This window comes from Taeniopygia guttata, chromosome 18 (assembly GCF_048771995.1).
Source record: "Taeniopygia guttata chromosome 18, bTaeGut7.mat, whole genome shotgun sequence".
Classification (NCBI taxonomy): domain Eukaryota; kingdom Metazoa; phylum Chordata; class Aves; order Passeriformes; family Estrildidae; genus Taeniopygia; species Taeniopygia guttata.
Genome location: NC_133043.1, coordinates 9,878,176 through 9,898,342, shown reverse-complemented (window position 1 = coordinate 9,898,342; position 20,167 = coordinate 9,878,176). Strand labels below are relative to the sequence as shown.

General features: G+C 38.3%; 1 protein-coding gene across 2 annotated transcripts in view; it reads left to right on the top strand.

The window, feature by feature from the left end:
• Positions 1 to 20,167, top strand: part of CA10 (carbonic anhydrase 10) — a 122,581-nt gene that overhangs the window by 51,293 nt on the left and 51,121 nt on the right. For both annotated transcript variants that reach the window (XM_072936883.1, XM_041719817.2), the window contains exon 4: positions 2,490 to 2,632. In XM_072936883.1, coding sequence (XP_072792984.1) covers positions 2,490 to 2,632 — 143 coding nt within the window. The remainder of the gene's footprint in view (positions 1 to 2,489; positions 2,633 to 20,167) is intronic.

Below are 20,167 nucleotides of genomic sequence, written 5' to 3'. Positions count from 1 at the left end.
GGATGTTTGGTGCTGCTGAGATGTTCTTCGAGGTGGAGCAGTTACCTTGCAGCTCCAGAGATGTTCATGCACTGCTGCATTTTCATAGAAACAGTGTGCTGTTTATATGTATATAGCAGCTGACCTATATTTTTCAGAAGCATTAGTGTTTGATTGTATAGCTTTAGTATGTGTGAACTCACCAGAGGGTGCCAGAGAAAAATGTAATTACGTACTGTTGTATAGCTACTCTTTATTCCAAGCTTAGCATAATTTATAGAAGTGAATTAGTTTGGTTTAATCACTATAATGAAAGGAGTGTTCTACTGTGTTCTAGACTTCTAGCCCAAATTTGTAGATAAAAATAAGCAAAAGCTTTGCAGGGCCAGAGGTCACTAATTTTGATTGCTAAATACTTTTCCCCAGGTAATTTAACTCTTAATTTAAGAAAATGTTTAATTAGGCATAAATAAGCAGCTATAATTCAAAAGGTAAATTGGAGAGGGTATTGCATGTCTTTATTAAAGTCGTAGCAGAAAATAGCCACTTTTTAAAAGACAGTATCATTCCAGTCCTCATTTTCCCTTCAGTGGTTGAACTTTCTTGAAATTGAGAATCCTTCATACAGAGGGAAGATGACATTTGAACAAACCAGTATGGAATTATGAGTATGGAATAGAATATGATGCTGCTGGAGTTCTTAAAAAATGCTAATTTTTTATATGTTTCAAGATTTATTGCTGAAAATTTTTAATTGTCTTACTATCTCTTGAATAATGGCAATGCTGTCTTACTCTGGAGGATATATTTCAGCTGCCAATGCTTTGCTGCTTAAAAAGAAATCGGAGCACTTTCAGTTCTCAAATTTGAAGCCATTGTGATACTGTCTAATATTACTGCAGTCTGGAGATTTCTGTGACCAATTAGTGAGATGAATGCCATTCTATACTCTGTCATTTCTTTGGTGTCCCTGATTTATCTCTCAAAGCCTTTATGACTTTACCTTTGGCTTTTATGTAGTGGCAGAGCAGGTCATGTGGTTATCCAGAGGAATTGGTATGATAATTTTCTTCAAGCTGAGTAGGTGGAAATAATTAATGGACTGCTTTATTGATGTACATAGATTACTGATTCTCTCTATGGTTCCAATTCCCAGCCTCAATAAAGTAGCTTGAGATTTTATCTGAGGTACCAGTAATTACACAGGGCAAGAATAATCACTGCACAAATACAATCTTTTATGGTCTTTTATGCCATTGCCAGGGCCAGTGCTAAGGCTTAAAAATATAAACAAAGATGTGCTGCATGGATAAGTTGACACCTTTCATTTAAATTCATGAACTCTGGAGAAACTTAAATTCAGAGAATCTGTGCTCTTAGAAGTCGAGCAACCTTCAAAGAGGAATTTACAGGCTTGGTGCAGTAAAACAGAAATAACCTGACTGTCCTGCCTAGACTCCACCTCGTGTCATTGGCAGGGATCAGTAGCAGATACCTTGGGAAAAACAAGTATCTATAAAAATAAACACCATAAAAATTGGATCACATTTACAACTTTTTGTCTCTCCAAGCCTGGTGCAGATTTTAAGCAAGGATTTTTGCTGTTCACATCACTGTGATATTCATCCTGGAGTTCTGTCTGACCTGAATGAATTTGTTCATTTTATCTGTTTATACTAATAGTCACTTTTCTGATGCTTGATTCTGAGACAGTTTCTCAGATACATTCCTCATAAAACAGCCCCTTTGTGGGAACATTTCTTTACACCATTTTGTAAGCAGTAAGGAAAAGAACTCATACAGCTTTACTGACACATAATGTTTCCTGTACTGCTCTTACAACCTGATCACCAGCTCATCCAACACAGTCAGCCAGTGTCCTTGCTTCTCATACTCTTAATAAAGTTACTGATGGTTTTTAAGGCCCTCGGAAATTGTACTTTGATATCTTCTTCTGCCATGTCTTATTTTATTTTTTATTTAACTGGGCAGAGTTTATCACCTTTTCCATTTTTCATATTTAGACAGCATTTTTTGAAAATGCTCCCTTACTTCCCGCCACCCTATTTATTTCCTGTATTTGAAGTTTTCTGACTTCTGTCCCCTCAAAACAACCCAGAACACCTTAATTCTGGTAGCAATTTAAATAAGGCATTAGGGTGCATCCCATAATGGGTTTGTCCTTGACAACCACTTCTGCCCAGTAAACAGCAGGTGCTTTGTCATCTGCTGGGATTTCCACTGGAATGGGAATGGCCTGGGCAATGATTTGCCCTTGGCCAAATAGAAGGGTGGCTGTGGACAGAGCACCAGGAGAATGAGGTTAGGTCTGTCTCCCTTGATGGTCATGGGAGCCACCTCAATCTCCACGGGCGTGTGCAGACAATCAGACAAGTTTAATTACCTGTGCAGACAATCAGACAAGTTTAATTACCTGGGCGTCTGCCTGGCATGTACTGCTCCAGTCTTTGCAGACTTCCATTAAACTTGCACTTTCTTATATTTTGCAGTGCCCTCCTTTTGGGGTTTGGTGAACTCAGCTTGGAATCTTTGCTCTGTTGGGAAAAGACAGTCACCTGTCAATATTGAAACCAGCCATATGATTTTTGATCCCTTCCTAACTCCTCTTCGCCTAAACACAGGGGGAAGAAAGGTAGGTGGTCTCTGTTTTGGTATATAAAATAAATTGAGTTAGTAGATTAAAAAAAAATCTATATTTTATTTTTCTAAGGCATTTACTTTTATCTGTCAGCTCCAAGGCAGAATAACAATGTAGTGTATTTTAAAGATAGTCCTCAAATCACTGAACTAATCAATTCTGTTTATCCAGCTGAAGGATTGATATTTCAATTCTGAAATTATTTTATACATAAAGCATCTTGAACCTTTTAGCACTCTTGGCGATAGTCATTAATTCATAATGGTTTTGTGTTGCTTTTCTTATGCTGGGATGCCTAAAGGGTGTTTTAAAGTATTTATTGCTTGTTCCATACAGGCAGTTGTCTCTTACCCAAACCAATGCAGGTGAAAAGGCACTGTGAATTACAATATCAGAGCAAGCAGAGACTCCAACAAAAGGTTATTTGAAAATTATTTATCTTCCCTTGTCATGACAAATGAGATGTCCACTGGAAACAGCGTGATATTCTAGCAATTTGGTCTGTACTTCCCATGGAGGTTCTGGTGACACATGTGCAAATCCACTGGAATTGATGTGGGCTTTATCACAGAAATGCTGAAATGGTGGTGTTGGTATTACTGGAGGGGAGCAATGCTTCAAACTCTGGCCCAAATTTCAGGGCAATATTTACATTTTGCTTTTTAAATGGAAATGCATGGAAGTTTTTCGTTTTGATTAAAAAAAAAAAAAAGCTAAAAACGCCAAAACTCAGAGTTTTGATGGTTCTACTGTATACATAAAGGCTTACACACTTCATGTTATTTTTAAGTTACGGAATGACAAAACATGAAATTCAAGAATGTAGAAACTGTCAGTGAGTCAAATGCAGGAGGTTCAGAATATTCAATGTCTTCAGCAGTTCTAAAAATTCAGCTGGGTTTTTCTATCAGAGTGAAGCGAATGTCTGATTATTGATAAAATTCAGAGGCACTGATGGACTGGAAGATGCTGTATCAATGATGAAGTTCTTACCATGCTTGCAAATACTTCTGCTGATGACCTTCTATCATGTTACAAGAACAGGATTTGTTCTTGATGTGATTTGTCTTAGAGAGACTTCCAAAATGGTTAAATCAAAATTCTCCTCTGAGAAAAAAGATTGAAATTTGGTGCCTTAATAAAAATTCTTTGTTCATAGTTAAGGCTTCACTGAGGATTTGACTTGGCAGGTAGTGTATTTGTGTTCACTTCCTCTGTCTTTCTGTAGCCCATCTGACTTTGGTCTCCTGGTTCTCTGTGGACTTAATTTCAAAAGCCCCATTTCTAGAATTCTTTAAGACTCAGCTAGAGTTCTTGGCCATACTTTTTTTCCTTTTTTCTCCTAAAAACATGTTGAGCAGCAGCATTTGCTTTAGACAGCAAGTGCATCCCTGGCAAGTAATTAAACCTTGCCACACCAGTGCCCTTATGTCTTATGAGTTATTTTAGGTCACACTCAAGGACTGAAATTGTTACCTAAAGCAGGTACAGTTATGTTTAAAACCACTTTATTTTTAAGGCAAGCCAGGACATTATACCTGATGTTGACCCCTGGGGAAATAAAAGGAATTGATGTCTGCTGGCCAAGGACTGTTATTCTATAGCTCAGTGTGCATAAATGGAAGTTAATCAGCAAGATCCACACATCTGCCTACTCATATGGGGCATTAATGAATACAATAATGTATTATTTAAATTAATATCCATATAAATAATTGGTTCATTCTATGCATCACAAGATAATAGCTACATTCAGCAGCTTCTAAACTAAAACATGGTAGGAGAAAAGAGATTTATGGATTGAAATGAGTTAAATGGTTTCTCTGCCAGTTAGTTCTGATTCCATGCTGTTCAATCAATTCAGAGTATTACTAGCATTTTTCTCAAGAGTGCAATATATGACAACTGCCAAGCTTTGCTTGGTGATTACTAAAAGGACAGATACTGGTATGAACCATATTTCAGCACTGCAGGAATATAAAAAATGAAATGTTAGAAATGGTCCAGGAGGAATGGATAGCAATATCAATGTCATCTGTAAACTGACTTGTGATAAACTTTTAGAGGTCTTAATAATGATTTTTGATGTAGAGTAGCTTTGGAAAGTCAAAAGTCTGATGCAAACATCAAAAACTTTAATGAATAAAATATGAAACATAGTACTGCTACTTAAATAATTGTTTACTATTTCTAATGCTTCTACAGCTCTGCATGTTCTGAGATGTGTTAGTAAGTGAACTTGCAGTGGAACCAGCAGGTTGAAGTAACTTGTTTATTCACCCTCATCATGGAAAAAAAGTGCTGTTTTTTTTCAGAGGTAGACTGCAGACTTTGCTGTTAGTAGATTGTGCACAGTGGAAAACAAGTTCAGGGTCTACAATTTAATCTGTATCGGGACCTTTCTTTCCTTACTGCTTCAGTTGTCCATGAGATTGCATCAGTTTGGAGTATGTGAGGTCTCAGATGGGCATTTTTGTGTCTTCTCGGTTTCTGGTTGTCTCTGACACAGATCACCCATGAAATGAGTCCTGAACAGGCACAAGAATATACTTCTGCAGCTTCTTCATTACTCTGCTTGACATTTAATCCTGTCTGGTGCCATAAAACAAGCTCACTTGTCTGCCATGGGAAATTTCCTGGAAGATCCTGAGCTGGAGAATGATTGACTCCACGAGCAGCACTGTACTCGCTGTGAGCATGGGATGTGATCTCAGTTTGGCAGGAGCACCTTTCCAGTCGTGTTCCTGTCTCTCAGCTGCAGTTGTGCAGACCATGGTGTCCTTTCACAGGTTGGTGTGCTGTCCTGGGAAATGCACTCCTGGATGCAATCAGAAACATCAACAGGATCTGCTTTTCTGGACATCGGGCAGAAGATCCATTAGAAGGTTAAAGATGTCATTGAAGCTGGGCTAACAGATCCCAGCCAAAGGCCTTGTCCATCCTTCCTCATGTTTATTTCAAAGAGTTGCTTTCCAGTTTTCAGTTTTCAGTCCCTGATGATTTTCAATATCTTTCAGGGAGCACTGAGGACTCATCCTCATAAGCAAAATGAAGTTAAGAAATTAGTAAAAATATTACATTGCTTGGATAAAAATCTTACAGTCTCTCACCATATGGAGTTTTCCTTCTTGCTTTAGAAGATCCTGCAGCATTTGCTTGTTGGTCTGCGATTTCCTGACAGTTGTGATAAATGTCAGTCAGGGAAGTAAAGCAGCACAAAGCCTTCTGAAAGCCAACCTGCAGTGCAAGGACACTGTAAGGTCTGTGGGACTCAGCCTGGGCAAGGGCACAGCCAGAATCCTCCCCAGGAACTACTGGGAGGAGTGAAAAACTTGAACTTTTCTTCCTGCCTCTGGGAGATACCATCTGTTATCTTCAGAAGGTTTGATAGTTCTGTGGAGGTGATTGCTGGAGACAGAGAGCTGTGCTGGTGTGGGAAAATTCAGCAGCCTTTGACTGAACATTCCACATAGAAATTATGAACAATATTACAGCATCTGGTGGATGTAATGGGAGAATAAACCAGCTGGTGCTGGATGAAATATTGAGTATGTCAAATTATTACAACAAACTTTATAAATATTACTGTTAGGCTGACTGCAATCATTTTTTAATTGCATGAGAAGACAGAGAGGGGAGTTCTGCACATCAAATGCTATGAAAAAGAATGATGTTGCTGTAGGGAGCAGGAGAACCAGCTCCCAATTAGAACAGACAGAAACTGGCTGCAAACAAGAAGGGAATTGGAGCAGCAATTCCAGAATGAAAAGAAGAAGATTTGCATTGAATGCCCCATCTTTCTATCTCTGCCTGTTGCAGGAAGTAAAACTACTCTTTTATCCTATAAAGCCTTGACATGGTCTTTGTATCTGTTTAGAAAAGGTTCCTTGCAAGTGCAGGTAGTGCTTCTCTGTTGGCAAAGAAAGTGCTCTCTGTAATATCACATTTTCTCATTTAAATACTTCCTTAGTGTTCTGCTCTTTTATGTTTGCAGCTGTTTTAAAGCACATTAGCTAATGCCTTTTGAAGTAAAATACACACAAATGCTCTTTAGGAGCCATTCTGTCTTTGTCTCTCACGATCCCTAATAATTTTCTTGGAATGCATACATCTTCCTTTGGCAGTTGCAGATGGGGTTGTAGAGTGGCTCTCAGTAAACAAGGGTGCATTTTAAACAATCATCAGAGTGCTTGTGAAATCATTGCACTGCATTATTATATCTTATCTTTCTACTTCCATGGTCTGTAGTCCTCACATGGATTTATTTCATCTGTGCTGCACACAGCTTTGATGGTGCCTTGCAGCCTGCCCTGCTTAGTCTCGCCAAAAGCCTCATACTTAAAGGATAATGGTCATGAGGAGGGAAGTATACAAGGCAATAAACAGCTTTTGCAGGTGGTTAAACACACTGAAGCAAAGCTGAGGCATTGGAAAACCCCAAAAGCTGTTTATTGTAAGCACAGCAACGCATCAGCTGTGTTCAACAAGCCACAACATTAAATAAAAGCTTCTGCCTTGTCTTGCAAGCACTGGGAGGTTTTGTCCACCAAATAGATCTTTGCTTCTCATTGTTAATGCTTTGGGTGGCTTTCTTTGTCTTACATATGGTTTAACAGGAGATGGTTCCTGAGTAATTGCTTGGGATAAAAACAGCAAAATGTCTTTTTTCAAATCACTGTGGAGGTTCTCGATGACAGTCCTTTCCTCCTCTCCAGCCCCACAAGGATCCCCCTTCATTCCCGGCTTTATTTTCCCCCCTCTTGCTACTACTTCCATTGTCCATTTCATCATTTAATTTGTTGGTTTGGTTCTTAATTTGTTTTGGTTAGGTTTTTTTCTATTCAATGGTGTCATTGCCTCCACTTGCCCCAGCACTTCACAGAGTTTTCCTGACAAGAATGTCTGAGGGTAGAACATGCAGCCACTTCAAGGAAGAGGTTAGGGGACAAATATTATGAGTTACAACATTTGTAGTGCCAGGGGATCTCTGTTCCACAAATAGCACTGCTTTGGTAATGAGGAGCTATCTAAAACCAGACAGCCTTTTTTAGCAATTACAATTTACCGAACTTTGTTCATCTCCACTGGAGTCACATGAAGGATAGTGACTCTCACTGCTGTCTGAATTTGCTCATTGTGTGACACAGGAAGGCAAGATAAGTTTTTATTCCCAAAACCTTGGTTTACCTGCAATATCTGAGGTAACTGTGATGGTGAGGCAGAAGCAGAGCCTGAAACTCTGCTCCCACAAACAGGCATTCTGCATTATCCTTCCTCAGTTTGAAACAATTTAGAACTCTATTGTACTGATTAGCAAGAAGCCCTTAATTAATTAATTGGAAATGGGGCATATATATCAATTCTTAAAAAAAAAAGAAAAAGAAAAAAAAGGAGTTTCAAGTATTTTTTGAGAAAATAGTTTGGGTATATGTTAAGATTTCTTTCCCTTTATCTGTTTTTTTTTCTGTTCTCCATGTTCCTGCATCACAGGGCAGGAAACGCCAATGAAGAGAGTTTTGTTTAACATGAGGATTATCACAGGATTTGGTCCTTCTGGCAGTAAACTTCTTACTGCTTTCACAATTGTGAATGTGTTTCTGATTTGGGTTATAGCTCATTCAGAACCTTCACTAAATTTACACTAAATTTATGTTTGTGGTTGCTCCCATACATACACTTTAGGATTTCAATATAAATGCAAAATTCTGTCTTAAATATATTCCTAAAGTAGGTCATAGTCCTGCAACCCTTGAAGCAAAACTTGTTTAATGGCAGAGTTGCAGAGAAAAAAAGCATCATAAAGGCAAATCCATCATCTTTCATTAGGAAGAGAAACACCTGCACATGTGTGTAAAGTCCTGCTCAGTGACTCTGATTAATTGCACTATAATTCTAATGTCATGTAAAAAAGAAGTACTGGAGGAATTCTCTAATAGAAATTACTGCTATTCTCCAAGGTATGCTCAGCTAATAAAAAATCACATTATTAACCTAAATTTCAAGGTAAAATTTATATATCTCTGGTTTTATGATTCTAAAACTGTTAATTCACATACTTTGTTGTAGGTTGACTTAGTATTGGCAAGGAACTCTGCTCCAAACTGTTACTTTATAATTCCTCTTCTAGTTCAGGTTTCCTTTTTTGGCTTGTTTCTGTGTTTTGTTTTGATTTTTATCCAAAAATGTAGGTGATGGTCTACATTCTTCAGCCAAAATCTTTACATTACAAGGGTAAAAAACTGGTGGTGATTGTGGGGCTTTCAAGTGTCACCTTTGTTTGCAAATCCTATTTTATGTTTCATCCTCTGGCTTTACTTTGGTTTAGAAACATGGCAAGACTGTTTTTAATCTCAGAGAAATGTAAAATAAAGCGTCCAATTAACAGGTTATAAGTGGATGACCTGTTTCTCTTTGGCTGGAAAGCTTTCAATGTTTGGATTTGGCAAACTAAGACCATTTTGAAATGGTGCTTGGGCAGTGACTGTGCCCACACAGAGGTTGTATTTACAGCACAGGATTGTCAAATAACAGTCAAAGTCATTTGGGCATCACAGGAAATAATAGGAGTGATTTCTGTGAAAACCTTTAAACTCCCATTTCATTAAAAATTCCGGTCTGCAGCTGGTAGCAGAGATTTACTGGGTTTCACCATCTGTGCAGATTAAAGTTTCCTAAAGGAGGATGAATTCAACAGATGAGATGTGTGGCTTTTCAGATCAAACAAAAGTACAATCTCTTCCCTGACTCTTGCATCTTACACCTGTTTCCTTTTCATCACATGACTGAATTGTTTAGGAGAAACAATTCCAGCTTTCCTTAAAGCTGATTGATTTAAAGATTGCAAATCACCAAGATTCTTGTGAGCTGTGGAGAATTGGTGATTTTTATCGAGCAGATTTTTTTACAGATTGGTTGAACGCCTTCTTTAGATGTTCATATCCAAGAAAAATGTCTTCACCCAACAAGCACAGTGATTTAAAGGCATTCCAGTGTGTGCTCCTGGCTGGATTAGCAGTGACAACCAATATGGGGAAGCTCAGCTACCTCCAACCCACACCCCTGTTGTTTTCAGTCTCATCCCTTTATTTTTGACTGGCCATAACTAATCTTTCCAGGTGATTGAGCATGTGATTCATTTAAATTGCACTTATAAACCAATTCTATGTTACTATATATCTTACCATGTTACGGTTTTAAATTACATTCACTTCACCACACATCAAACACCAAAATAAATTCTTGGCAGTGATCACTGTATTAGGATTCATCAGTAAAATTAATAGAATTTCCTGGTTTGTCAGGAAATGGGATCATTAATTTAACTATTTCTTGAGGGCAAGAAAGGAAAGCACAGTACCTGCTTACCAAACCAGCTATCAATCCCTGCCTGGGTTTCCTGATAAATATTCCTGGTTATTTCCCCGAAATACAGGATGTTTTACTCCATTCTGATGGTTAATACCAGACATTGGTGCTGAGGGAAGGCAGATCCATGGCATGGTGGTCTTGGCAGCCTTCTGGAGAGGAGATGGCAACAAAGGTCAGGACAAGGAGTGGGGCAGCTGCCCCATGCCAGAGCCTCCTGTAACTAAAAAAGACACTGCATAAAGAACAACAGCAGCACAGGGTGTTACCATCCCCATGGATTGAACAATAAAAAGTCCAGCAGCACAGAAAGCACTTGCTAGTACAAACATGAACGTGGGTAATTAAACTCACTGGCAACACTGGTCCTTGCTCCCCCTGCATTTTTCCTCTATTGAAACCCAGCTGTTCTCTGGCTGTTGCCAGGGGGAACCAGCAGTGACATCCAGGGTCATCAGTGAAAAGCAAGCCTTTGTCCCCTGGACATTTCCCACTCTCTTGAAAACCTGCATCCTAGAATAAATTCTTTAAAACAACAAATTCTGGTCAGTGTAGCACTTGGGTTTGTTGTTGTTTAATTTCCATTCGCCACACTTCTTTGGTCAGTCCATTACTGCTCCTCTGTGTAAATTGTAAGGCACAATATCCCAAAGAGCTCCTGGTTCAAGGAATGGCTCAGAAATGTGTCACAGTGTCACCAAGGCTGCTCTGTCCTCCTTTGGGACAGACTGGTCCCATGCGCAGCACCAGACTGCTGTGGAACCAGCAACTCTGTCTGTGTGTATTCCACCTGAGCAGCTGCAAATGTGTTCATCCTGCTGTTTTGAACATCTTGAAATTGTCTTTTCCCCTTTCTGTAGCATTGGTGATTCATTCACAGAGTTTTCTGCCAAGGAAGTAGTTTATAGAATTCATTAAAGCACTTTCAGAGGTAAAAAGTCAGAGTACCATGAGAAGATAGGGGAAAAAGTCCATTCTTCTAAATGGGAATTTTGTGGTGATTCATCATGCAGTTCTATTTTATATGATTTTCAAATGGCTAGCAATTTTCTGGTTTAAATTGGGTTTTATTCTGGGTTTTTTTGTTTGTTTTGTTTTGTTTAACCTGCATTTGTCCATTGCTTGGTTTACACTTTTTATGTAAATAAGCTGCCTGATTGTGAACTAGAGAGAAATTAATATTTTCAAATATGTTGGATGTTGTCTGTGAGCCCCCCTTGCATTTTTATTATTTTGTCAGCTTTCCAAACCAATATTTTTCTCTAGAAAGATGCTACTTAAGAAATGAATATCTGGGAACAGAAGAGCCAAATTACAGCTTTGCTTAGGTGAACATAACTGCTTTTGATGCAAGTGGGAGTTTCCCTTGTTTATCCGGTGTGTAATTTGGAAAAGTGCACTTTACATCTAATTTGACCCAGGTTTTCCTACACCATATTTGCAAGATAGAGGCAACAAGCATGGGAGGCATCAAGGTGTTTATTTGGTATCTACCCTGGCCTGAGAGTATAAACCTAAAAGTGTTTTGCAGACAGAAACCTGGAGCTGAAGAGAGCTGCCAGCTCTACTTCAGAGGGAATTTTCTGTCCCAGGCTCATTTCAGCTTTTCCAGAGGTGCCCAGTTGGTATCTAAAGACACTGAAGGGTTTTAGGCTGAACTGTGGAAGGTGCAAATGACAGTATTTACATATTTTACAAGCAGATGATGATGATGATGATGAAGTATTAATTACTTACAGGGTAGATTTTAAAATTTACCAAGATGGCTTTGCAGCGTCTCCATGGAAGTCTGGATGGATAAATGTCAGCTCCATCTTAGAAGAACAGCTGTCATCCCCCAGGTATTCCAGGTGCTGGTGTGACAGGTGACGAGGAGGCAGCGGGAGCAGAGCTGGGGCTGGATCTGGGATGTGGCTGTAGGATCATACCTGCTGGAACGGGTGAGGAAGGATGGAACCTGCCCTCAGGTGGAGCAGGAGCTAAGAAGGATGCACAGAACCAGGAATCCCACAGCAAGAGCACGGGATGGATGGGGTTACCATCCTTTATAGGATGAACACTGTCATTTATTTGTGCTGTGTGCATATTCATGACAGGCTCTCAGTGCTGAGGATGGGAAGGTGCCTGTGTGGCTCCCAGTCTGTCACAAACATTTCTGTGAAGCACAGAGCAGCTTCATGGACCGCTACAGAAATTCAGAGTGTAGAGCTTAATTGGAACAGTGTTTATGCTTCACTGCCAGAGTCAAGGCTGCTCCTCTCTTTTGTTTCATCTCCCCTCCTTTCTTCCTTTCATAGCCCAAACACTTGCAGAGGATTTCAAATCAATTTACATCCTGCAGAGGGTAAATTGCAGAAACTGTTTCTTACAGTTCTGCATTAGGACTAACTTCTGTAAGTTTTGCAAGGAAATTTTTATTCCATCAGGACAGATATATTCCTTTGGAAGGGAGTTACCCTTTGTTACCTGTGAGGCAGCATTCCTCTGATGGGCCTCCTCTTCCACTACCACCTGGGTGAGGTGGATGTTTGTACCTGTCAAAATGCACTTGGTTCATGCTGTGAAAAATAATTAGTTGGACAGTGGAGCTGCTTTGAATTTACATGTGCGACTCATCCCACAAGCCTTCCTGTGATTGTGGGATTGGGCCTTGGATTTGGGAAATGACTGATGAATACTCTTCTAAACACCTATGATTTCAGAACAATGGATGTTGCTGAAATGTCAGCACTTGTGAAAATGGCAATTTGTTTACTAGGAAATGAAAAGAATGAGCAGCTTTTGATGGTGAGGGCAGCAACGTCTGTGTGCTCTTGAAATTTCTGAAAAATATATTCATATTCTTTTCTACTTTGCCTCTGGTTCCCACACACATGTGGCACCATTGGTAATATCTCTTTGGAGAACTAGTCCTCTGGGTAGATTTTGAAAGGGTGGGTCCAACATTAATATAAACTCCATTAACTCTAGCATATTTTGATTTGCAGAAGTAATAATGGTGATAATGGTGTATATAGGGCCAGAACCACCTTTTTTCCTTCCTTATACAGATTATTGTGTTTATTTCAATGCATTTTTCAAATGAATAATGAAACACCAGGACATGACCCAGAAATATCTTATTGCTATCTATTAATAAAGAGTTGTGCTTTAGCATTACAGATGAGTAGAACTGAAATGTTCCTGTAACATCCACACATAATTTGACACCAACCAAACATCTTTGGTGACTTGTGAAACACTGTGTTTCCACAGACTGTGCCTTTTGTGCCACTAGCCTCTTGTTAACAGGATTAAGTTGTGCTGTCAAGAGAATGTAAATGTTTCCAAAGATGTTGTAGGATATTTCTGCCCAGTACTCCGTTAAGAAATGAGGAGTGTGCTGACTGTACTGTATGTTCATAGTGAGGTGGAACCATTTCAATCTGTGAAATTCAGGTAAGAACTACTAAAATACAGGTTGTACCTGACTAATTCAGAAAAAAAAATAAATCAACCCATAATATGAGTTAAGCCTATTTGAAATCCCTTAAATATAAACATGTACTGGTGTAAATCCATGGATATATAACTACAGTTTTACTCTGACACCACAAATTTACATTGTTCATTGAATTAATACAGTGCTAAAAAATCCCCTGTGCAAATGTTTAGAAGTGTTTGGGTTAAACATGTCACATTACTGAGCTGACAGACTTCAGCTTTGTTAAACATTCACAAACCAAACCTATTTTCTCACAGCTGTCTGGAATGCCAGAAATCTGTGGTTTTAAAGTATTCCCATAAGATCCTGTTCCACTTCTCTGCTCATCCTATCACTGAATGCATTGTTTTATGCTCAGCTTCTCTTTGGTAAACAACTGACTGATTCGCTGATCAGAGAGGGGCACTTGCAAATCTGTCTTCTTGGAAATACAGGCATTTCTAGAGCAGCACATTCTGCCCATTTTATACTTTTTCCTAATATTCCGGTCTAAAATTGGTGACCTTGATGCGCAATCCCCACCATCTAATGTTTAGCCCATGTAAAAATAGCCACACTGATGTTATGAGCTTGAACAGGACAAGTTTGCAGTTTTCTGTATTGAATATGGTGAAAGCTCTGTCAGCAATAAATATGTTGTTCTAGAAGAGATTTGTTCCAGACTAGAGAAAGTGGGACCATCAAAGAGAGGGCAGAATGTCAAGGCAGTGTTTATATTTCACACTCCTCTTGTTGATGTTTCAAATGAGAAGGCTATGAAGGAATCTGGAGAACAGATGTAGTTCAAGGAAATGCAGGATTTGCAGGTTGAGCCTCCACAGCACAAGGTGTGTCAGTTTTTATTTGGTTTTATTTTTATTACTGAATACAAATGTAGAGTTTGTCTATAATGTTGCTGCTGCCCTGCAGCTCTGGCAGTTTTTTATCCTCTGTCTTTTTAATGATTTTGTGTAGTTTTTCTTCCAAACACCTCTTCTGCTGTTTACTGGAGTTGTGAAGTATTTGCCAACTTCATGAGATGTGACCGATGAATAAGGAGAAGAAGGGATTTGATTATTTAAATTGCATGGAAAAATATGCACACTGTCAAAACAAAGAGTGTAGGATTGTATTTTCTCTTACACTCTACAAATCAGGAGTAACTGCATTGGAAACAGGGGAGTAATATCTCTGCAAACCCAATTTAAATACCAGTAAAATCAGATCCTCCAATCTGATAAACAAGAATACTGAGGTTTAAAGATGACATTTTAATTTGAAAACTGTTTACCTTTTACTTGCTGTCAGCAAGGCTAAAAGTAATTTAAATTGGCATAAAATCTTTTCCAATTCCTGGTTATTTTCTTTCCTTTCACTACACTTCCTATGATCAGTTTTTCTCATTTTATGTGGACTTTTTTGCAGTAGTGATAGCATTTTGCTGTTGTTATTATTCATTATTTTGGATATGATACTGCACCAATTGGCAAGGATCTCAGGGTTTTCATATCAAATCTGCTTTTAAAGTTTCCTTTCTAAGCTGGGTATTTGGAGCGTGCTGAGGTTGGGATTGGCCTGGGTGAATCAGCATAAACTGAGTAACACAACTCAGAGTACTCCAGATTTATACCAATACAGCTGAGTTAATAATCTGATTCCCAAGTGGGATTCAGCTCCTGTGATTGGAATTGTTGAGTTTCACTGAGGCTGCATCCATGAAGAGAGGTGGGCATTTCCAGAAGCAATTTGATCAAAAAAGATAGATGAGCAAATTGTACACTGCAGGTACCCTTTGCTCTCCCCTAACTGTAATGGTACTGAAGACCATTAGTTTAAAGCAAGATAATTAGGTATTAAACAGGAAAAATAAGATTACTCAGAAAAAAGCAGACGACGCAAACCATCTCAGAAAAAAAATCTTTTAGCCTTCATTTGGATGCTATTTGTGCCACTGCATAAGTATTTATGCTGTAGATGAGGTAACTGGTGGATCTGGTTATTCCAGTTCAGGTGCATTGAGCACAGGGCAGGACATGGTCACTGCACACATGTGCTGGGAGGTGCTCCTGGAACTGTACAGCCTGCCCTTAAATCCTGACATAGAAATGTCTCTGAAATATTATGTAACTGAGAAAAAGGCCATAGGTTGGTTCAGTTTGTTTTTTAAAAGATCCAGATTTTGTTTATTAATAATTTTGTGTTGTTGCTGATGTACAGTGCAGCTTATAAGAAGACAAAGTATGCTCTCTTATGGTTATTTCAAGAAAATAAAATATATCATTGAGGGTCATCTGATTGTATTATACTTCTGTAGTTTAGAAGATTTTCCAATTGTATCTATTGATAAAATTACTTGAAGCTGAGGATTAAAGAGAAAGGTTTAAAGCAGAAAAGCTGATTTAAGACTGAAGATCTTTCTTAGCAGCATCCATTTAAAGTTAATCTTTGATCATCTGTGAAGCTGATTACCTAATATATAAAACCTATAAAAATTATCCTCTTTTATTACACAATAGAAATATTGTATTCTTTCAAATTCAGTTGATCATGAGTAACAGTCAGAAAATCTGTTAAGAAAACATAAGTCAGAAATGTAAGAGAGTTTTAAACACACCACGAGCATGGAAGGAAGGGAAGGACAGAGGAAAGCTTTGTCATTGTCTCTCTCAGAAGTGAAATGGAATCCCAGGATCACAGAAAGGGCTTGTAATGCAGAGAGTTCCTGCTCTAAAGATAGTGAAGGGTTTAATATTTAAACATACAAGAGGATCATGATATACTCTTACAGTCTGTCTATTGATTACACATCCTTTTCAGCCCAGATATGAAATACCCCAGATACTCCTTGATGCATCGTTGTGAAAGTAAAATCAAAAACTGTGTTCAGCTTGCCAGAGTTTCTCACTGGGCCTCCTCAATATCAGCTCCTTGCAATCCCCTCAGTAACTGTGTGATCTCAGCTAACTCTGGGTCCCAGGTCCAGTTCCCCACCAGCACCAGCACCCACCTGAGAGCATCCCTGCAATCTCTCCATAGCACAGCTCCGAAAATCACTCCACTGAGGGTCTCTTGTGAGCATTTCTGCCTGTCAGGAGGTTTACACAGAAAGTAGGAGAAGTTTCCTGAAGTTTTCACATCCTCAGACTTGAGGAGTTGAGGGATAATTTGAGGGGTTTATTGAGGGGTTTTCACAGAATCTTTTTACTGACTCCCCAAAACCAAAGGGGGTGGGAGTGGAGGAAACAAGATGGGCAGCACAGGTAACACTACTGATTAGCAGAATCCAGGCAAAGATTAAACACCTGAAGAGTCATTTCTCAGTTTATAAATCTCTTTGTCTCCATCCTTTTACTTTGTTTTACAGGCTTTGAATGATATTAGAGCTTTAAAGTCTTCTCTTCCCCCATCCTGTTTGTATTCCAAAGGTTCAGTTTACAGTGCTCTGTGCCAAATAAAATTTAGGTCCAGAACAGTCTTGAGCAAAGAAAGCTGCTGGAGTATCCCATTTTCTATACCTTCAGAGTGTTATCTGTTATTTCCATTTATAAAACAAAACAGAGGGCATAAAACTGAGACTTAGGGTTACTTTAGCTGGAAGACAAAGTCTTGCTTGCCAAAGATAAAGATTTCCATTATCCACATGTGAAACCTTTCCATGTGATTTCTCTATGAAGCTGTGACAAGGTGTTTGTCATGCCTTCTGTCACACAAACCCATCACACATTTGTTTTTCATATCCATTATGTGGCCCTTATCTTGAAATGAAGGGGCAGGCTTTATTAGTCTTACATTTAGGCAAGCTTTGGATAAGCATTTTGAGGGGAAAAAAAATCTCTTTTCAACATCTAATTTGGACAAAAAAGGTTTAAGTGTAGGATATTTCTGGGTAAAATGTGTCACTGGCAGATCAGCAGTGCCTTTTGCAAAGTGTTTTCATGTTGTCAGAAATTGCAGCTTCTGAGATTATTCCAGATAAAACCATTTTGCTCATTAAATGTGGCTTGGCTGACATAAAAATTTGTTCTGGGAAGTGCATTTTCTGAACTCAGGTATGATTAAAAACGGTGTAGGGGTGCAGAGATCCAGCCAATGGAATCCTAATTGTTGGGCATGAGGATAATGCACTGCTTACAGGGCTTTATCCCATGGAAAGATAGAACAGGGGTTCGCAGGCAGGAATTACTGCTTTATGTACTGAATTTTCCCTATGAGTAGGTTACTTCTGCTTTTTTTTTTGTTTTGTTTTCATGCTTAATTTTAGTGGTTTTTTTTTACTTTAGGAGGCTGGGTGTCAATGAGCACTAAATTCAATTTCATGGCATTTGTGAGACCTATTTTCACAGAAAAATGCTCCTCAAGGCATAACGTTACTGTCACCTCAGAACAAAGATGAAAACACTTATCTGTTTACTAAATGACTTGGACTGTTTAAAGAGTTCCTGTTTTAAACAGCCCAAATAATTCCCTTTGCTTGCTTAGAAAAATAAAATCTAATTTATAGCAATTAAAGCACTAACCTGATTAAAAATTATCTCCATCATGCTGTATTTAATACAATACTGCTGGGGCAGTATTGGTTTACGCTGAGAAGGGATTGCTCTGTTGAACAGGCAAGTTCAGCAGCAGATAAAACAGGAGAAGCAGGAGCAGCTGAAAGTGAAAACGAAGTTGGTAATTTTAGAAGTAGTTTTTTAATTCCCTGTGAGTTTATTTGACCAGCAACAACAGTTTCATGGGGAAAAAAGGGAAAATATACTTCAGAAATAGCTCGAAGTGCTGGAGGGTTTTTCCTCATGGATGACATGGAACTAGAGCAAACTCCTGGGGGCTCAGAAAGCTCCATCCTGTCCTGTACAGCTCTTTTACAGTGACATGTGGGGAGGATGCTTTATTTCCATGTCTGAACTTGCAGCCAACAAAGCCAAAAAAACATGAACTGAAGTAGTGCCAAGATTTTCCAAGAGTGTTGACTCCCAAACTCCGAAAGGAAACATGTTAAAATTTGCTACTGCTGTTTTAGTACATCATATTTTTGTAATTGGAACAAACAAGTGGAAATTGTGGAATACAGCCATAGAATTCCACTTTTTAGAAAGGGATGATACTATGGTATCCTTCTGGAATGAAAGTGTATAAAAACTTAATTATGAGACATAAGTAATGACCTATTAGCACAGAGAGTTTTAGGTAGACAGGGGATATCAATCTTTGTTATTTAAATGGGAAAGGGGGAAAAAACCCTCCTTTTAACCTTTTAGATTTCCATTCTAACCTTTTGTATTCCTTTTAAAATTTAGATTTAGGCTTTTTTTCTCTTGGACACTAGTAGAAACTGCTGGAGCAGAATCACTACTCCACTGCACTGTAGTGTTGCATGCAAGTTCTTACTACTCTTTCCAGAGGATCAGATTCTATGAATTAGATTTTATGAATTACAGCCTTGCAGTAACCTTACAAAATCAGAGGCATTTCAAATATCTGATTGGAATTCAAACTGCCATCTCATTAAGTTGCCAAAAAACTCTTCTTGGAGAAAGGACAGCAAATAGGTTGAAGATATTTTTACCATCTACCGTTATCTAATTGTAGCTCATGTTTCATGTTTCAAAGGAATGTAAATGATGCTTTTTTGAGTGAATTGGGAGTTCATTAGTTAGAAACAATATCCCATTTCCCAGAGTCACAGATCCTACGTAATACAGAGAGTAAAAGGAGATACATAACCTCAGAGGTACCTATTTTATTCTAGATTTCAGTTTCCAATGAGTAAAAAAAGCAAGTGCAAGGTATCATATTACATTATAAACTGGAAGTATATTAAAAATAAATCATCCTCATGCATCATATCTTGCTTTTTAAAGGAAAAATATGCATTTAAAAGATTTGTTCAATCATAAGTCTGCCTTCTAGCATTAGAGATCAATGTGCAGTCTGATTAAGTTGTGCTCTATAGATTTCTGCAGTCAAGTTCATCAAAGAACCCATTTCTCTTCCTCTAATGATGCTTGAACCCAAAGTTCTTCTCTGAAGTACTTTAATTTTCACTTGGTCATTACAAGAAGACAGTAACTTAATGAACTGCAAATAGGAGACGAAAGTAACATAAATCATTTTTGCATCCTTTTTTGTGAGATTAGCATAACACTTCTTTCATCATTTTAATGCCTCCAGTGTTTTCTGCACATATGATGGTAAAAATTAAATTATACTGCATTTTTTTTGTAATCCAGCATACCAATAAAAATATCAAATCACTAAAATAATCAAGATAAGTTAATGTTAGAAAACTGTAATATTATTTTACATTGTGCTACACTAAGTGTTAAGAGTGAGTTTCCTGCTGAGATAAAAAACATTTACCATTTATCATAAATAATCAGTGAAAATTTGTAAACTATTTTTCTGTGAAGACCTGCTCCAAAACACTTATTTGAAAAATACAAGCCACTTGTGTCTTGCCTTGCTGCTTCTGAATGAAGTGCTCTAGATTGAGATAGTAATTTAATGCTTCTTTCCTCACCCTCCTCATCCCCTCTGTGCTCTGAAACCAAAGGTGAAATTTTCTCTGACAGTCTTTATATTTTATAATGCTACACTAAATTTGCATGCCTATTTTTGTTCCTGCAATCTGCCCATTAATGAAAAGTTCTCAATATATTAAATTAGGTTATGTTCTTAGTAGCACTGAGGTGCCTGTGTTA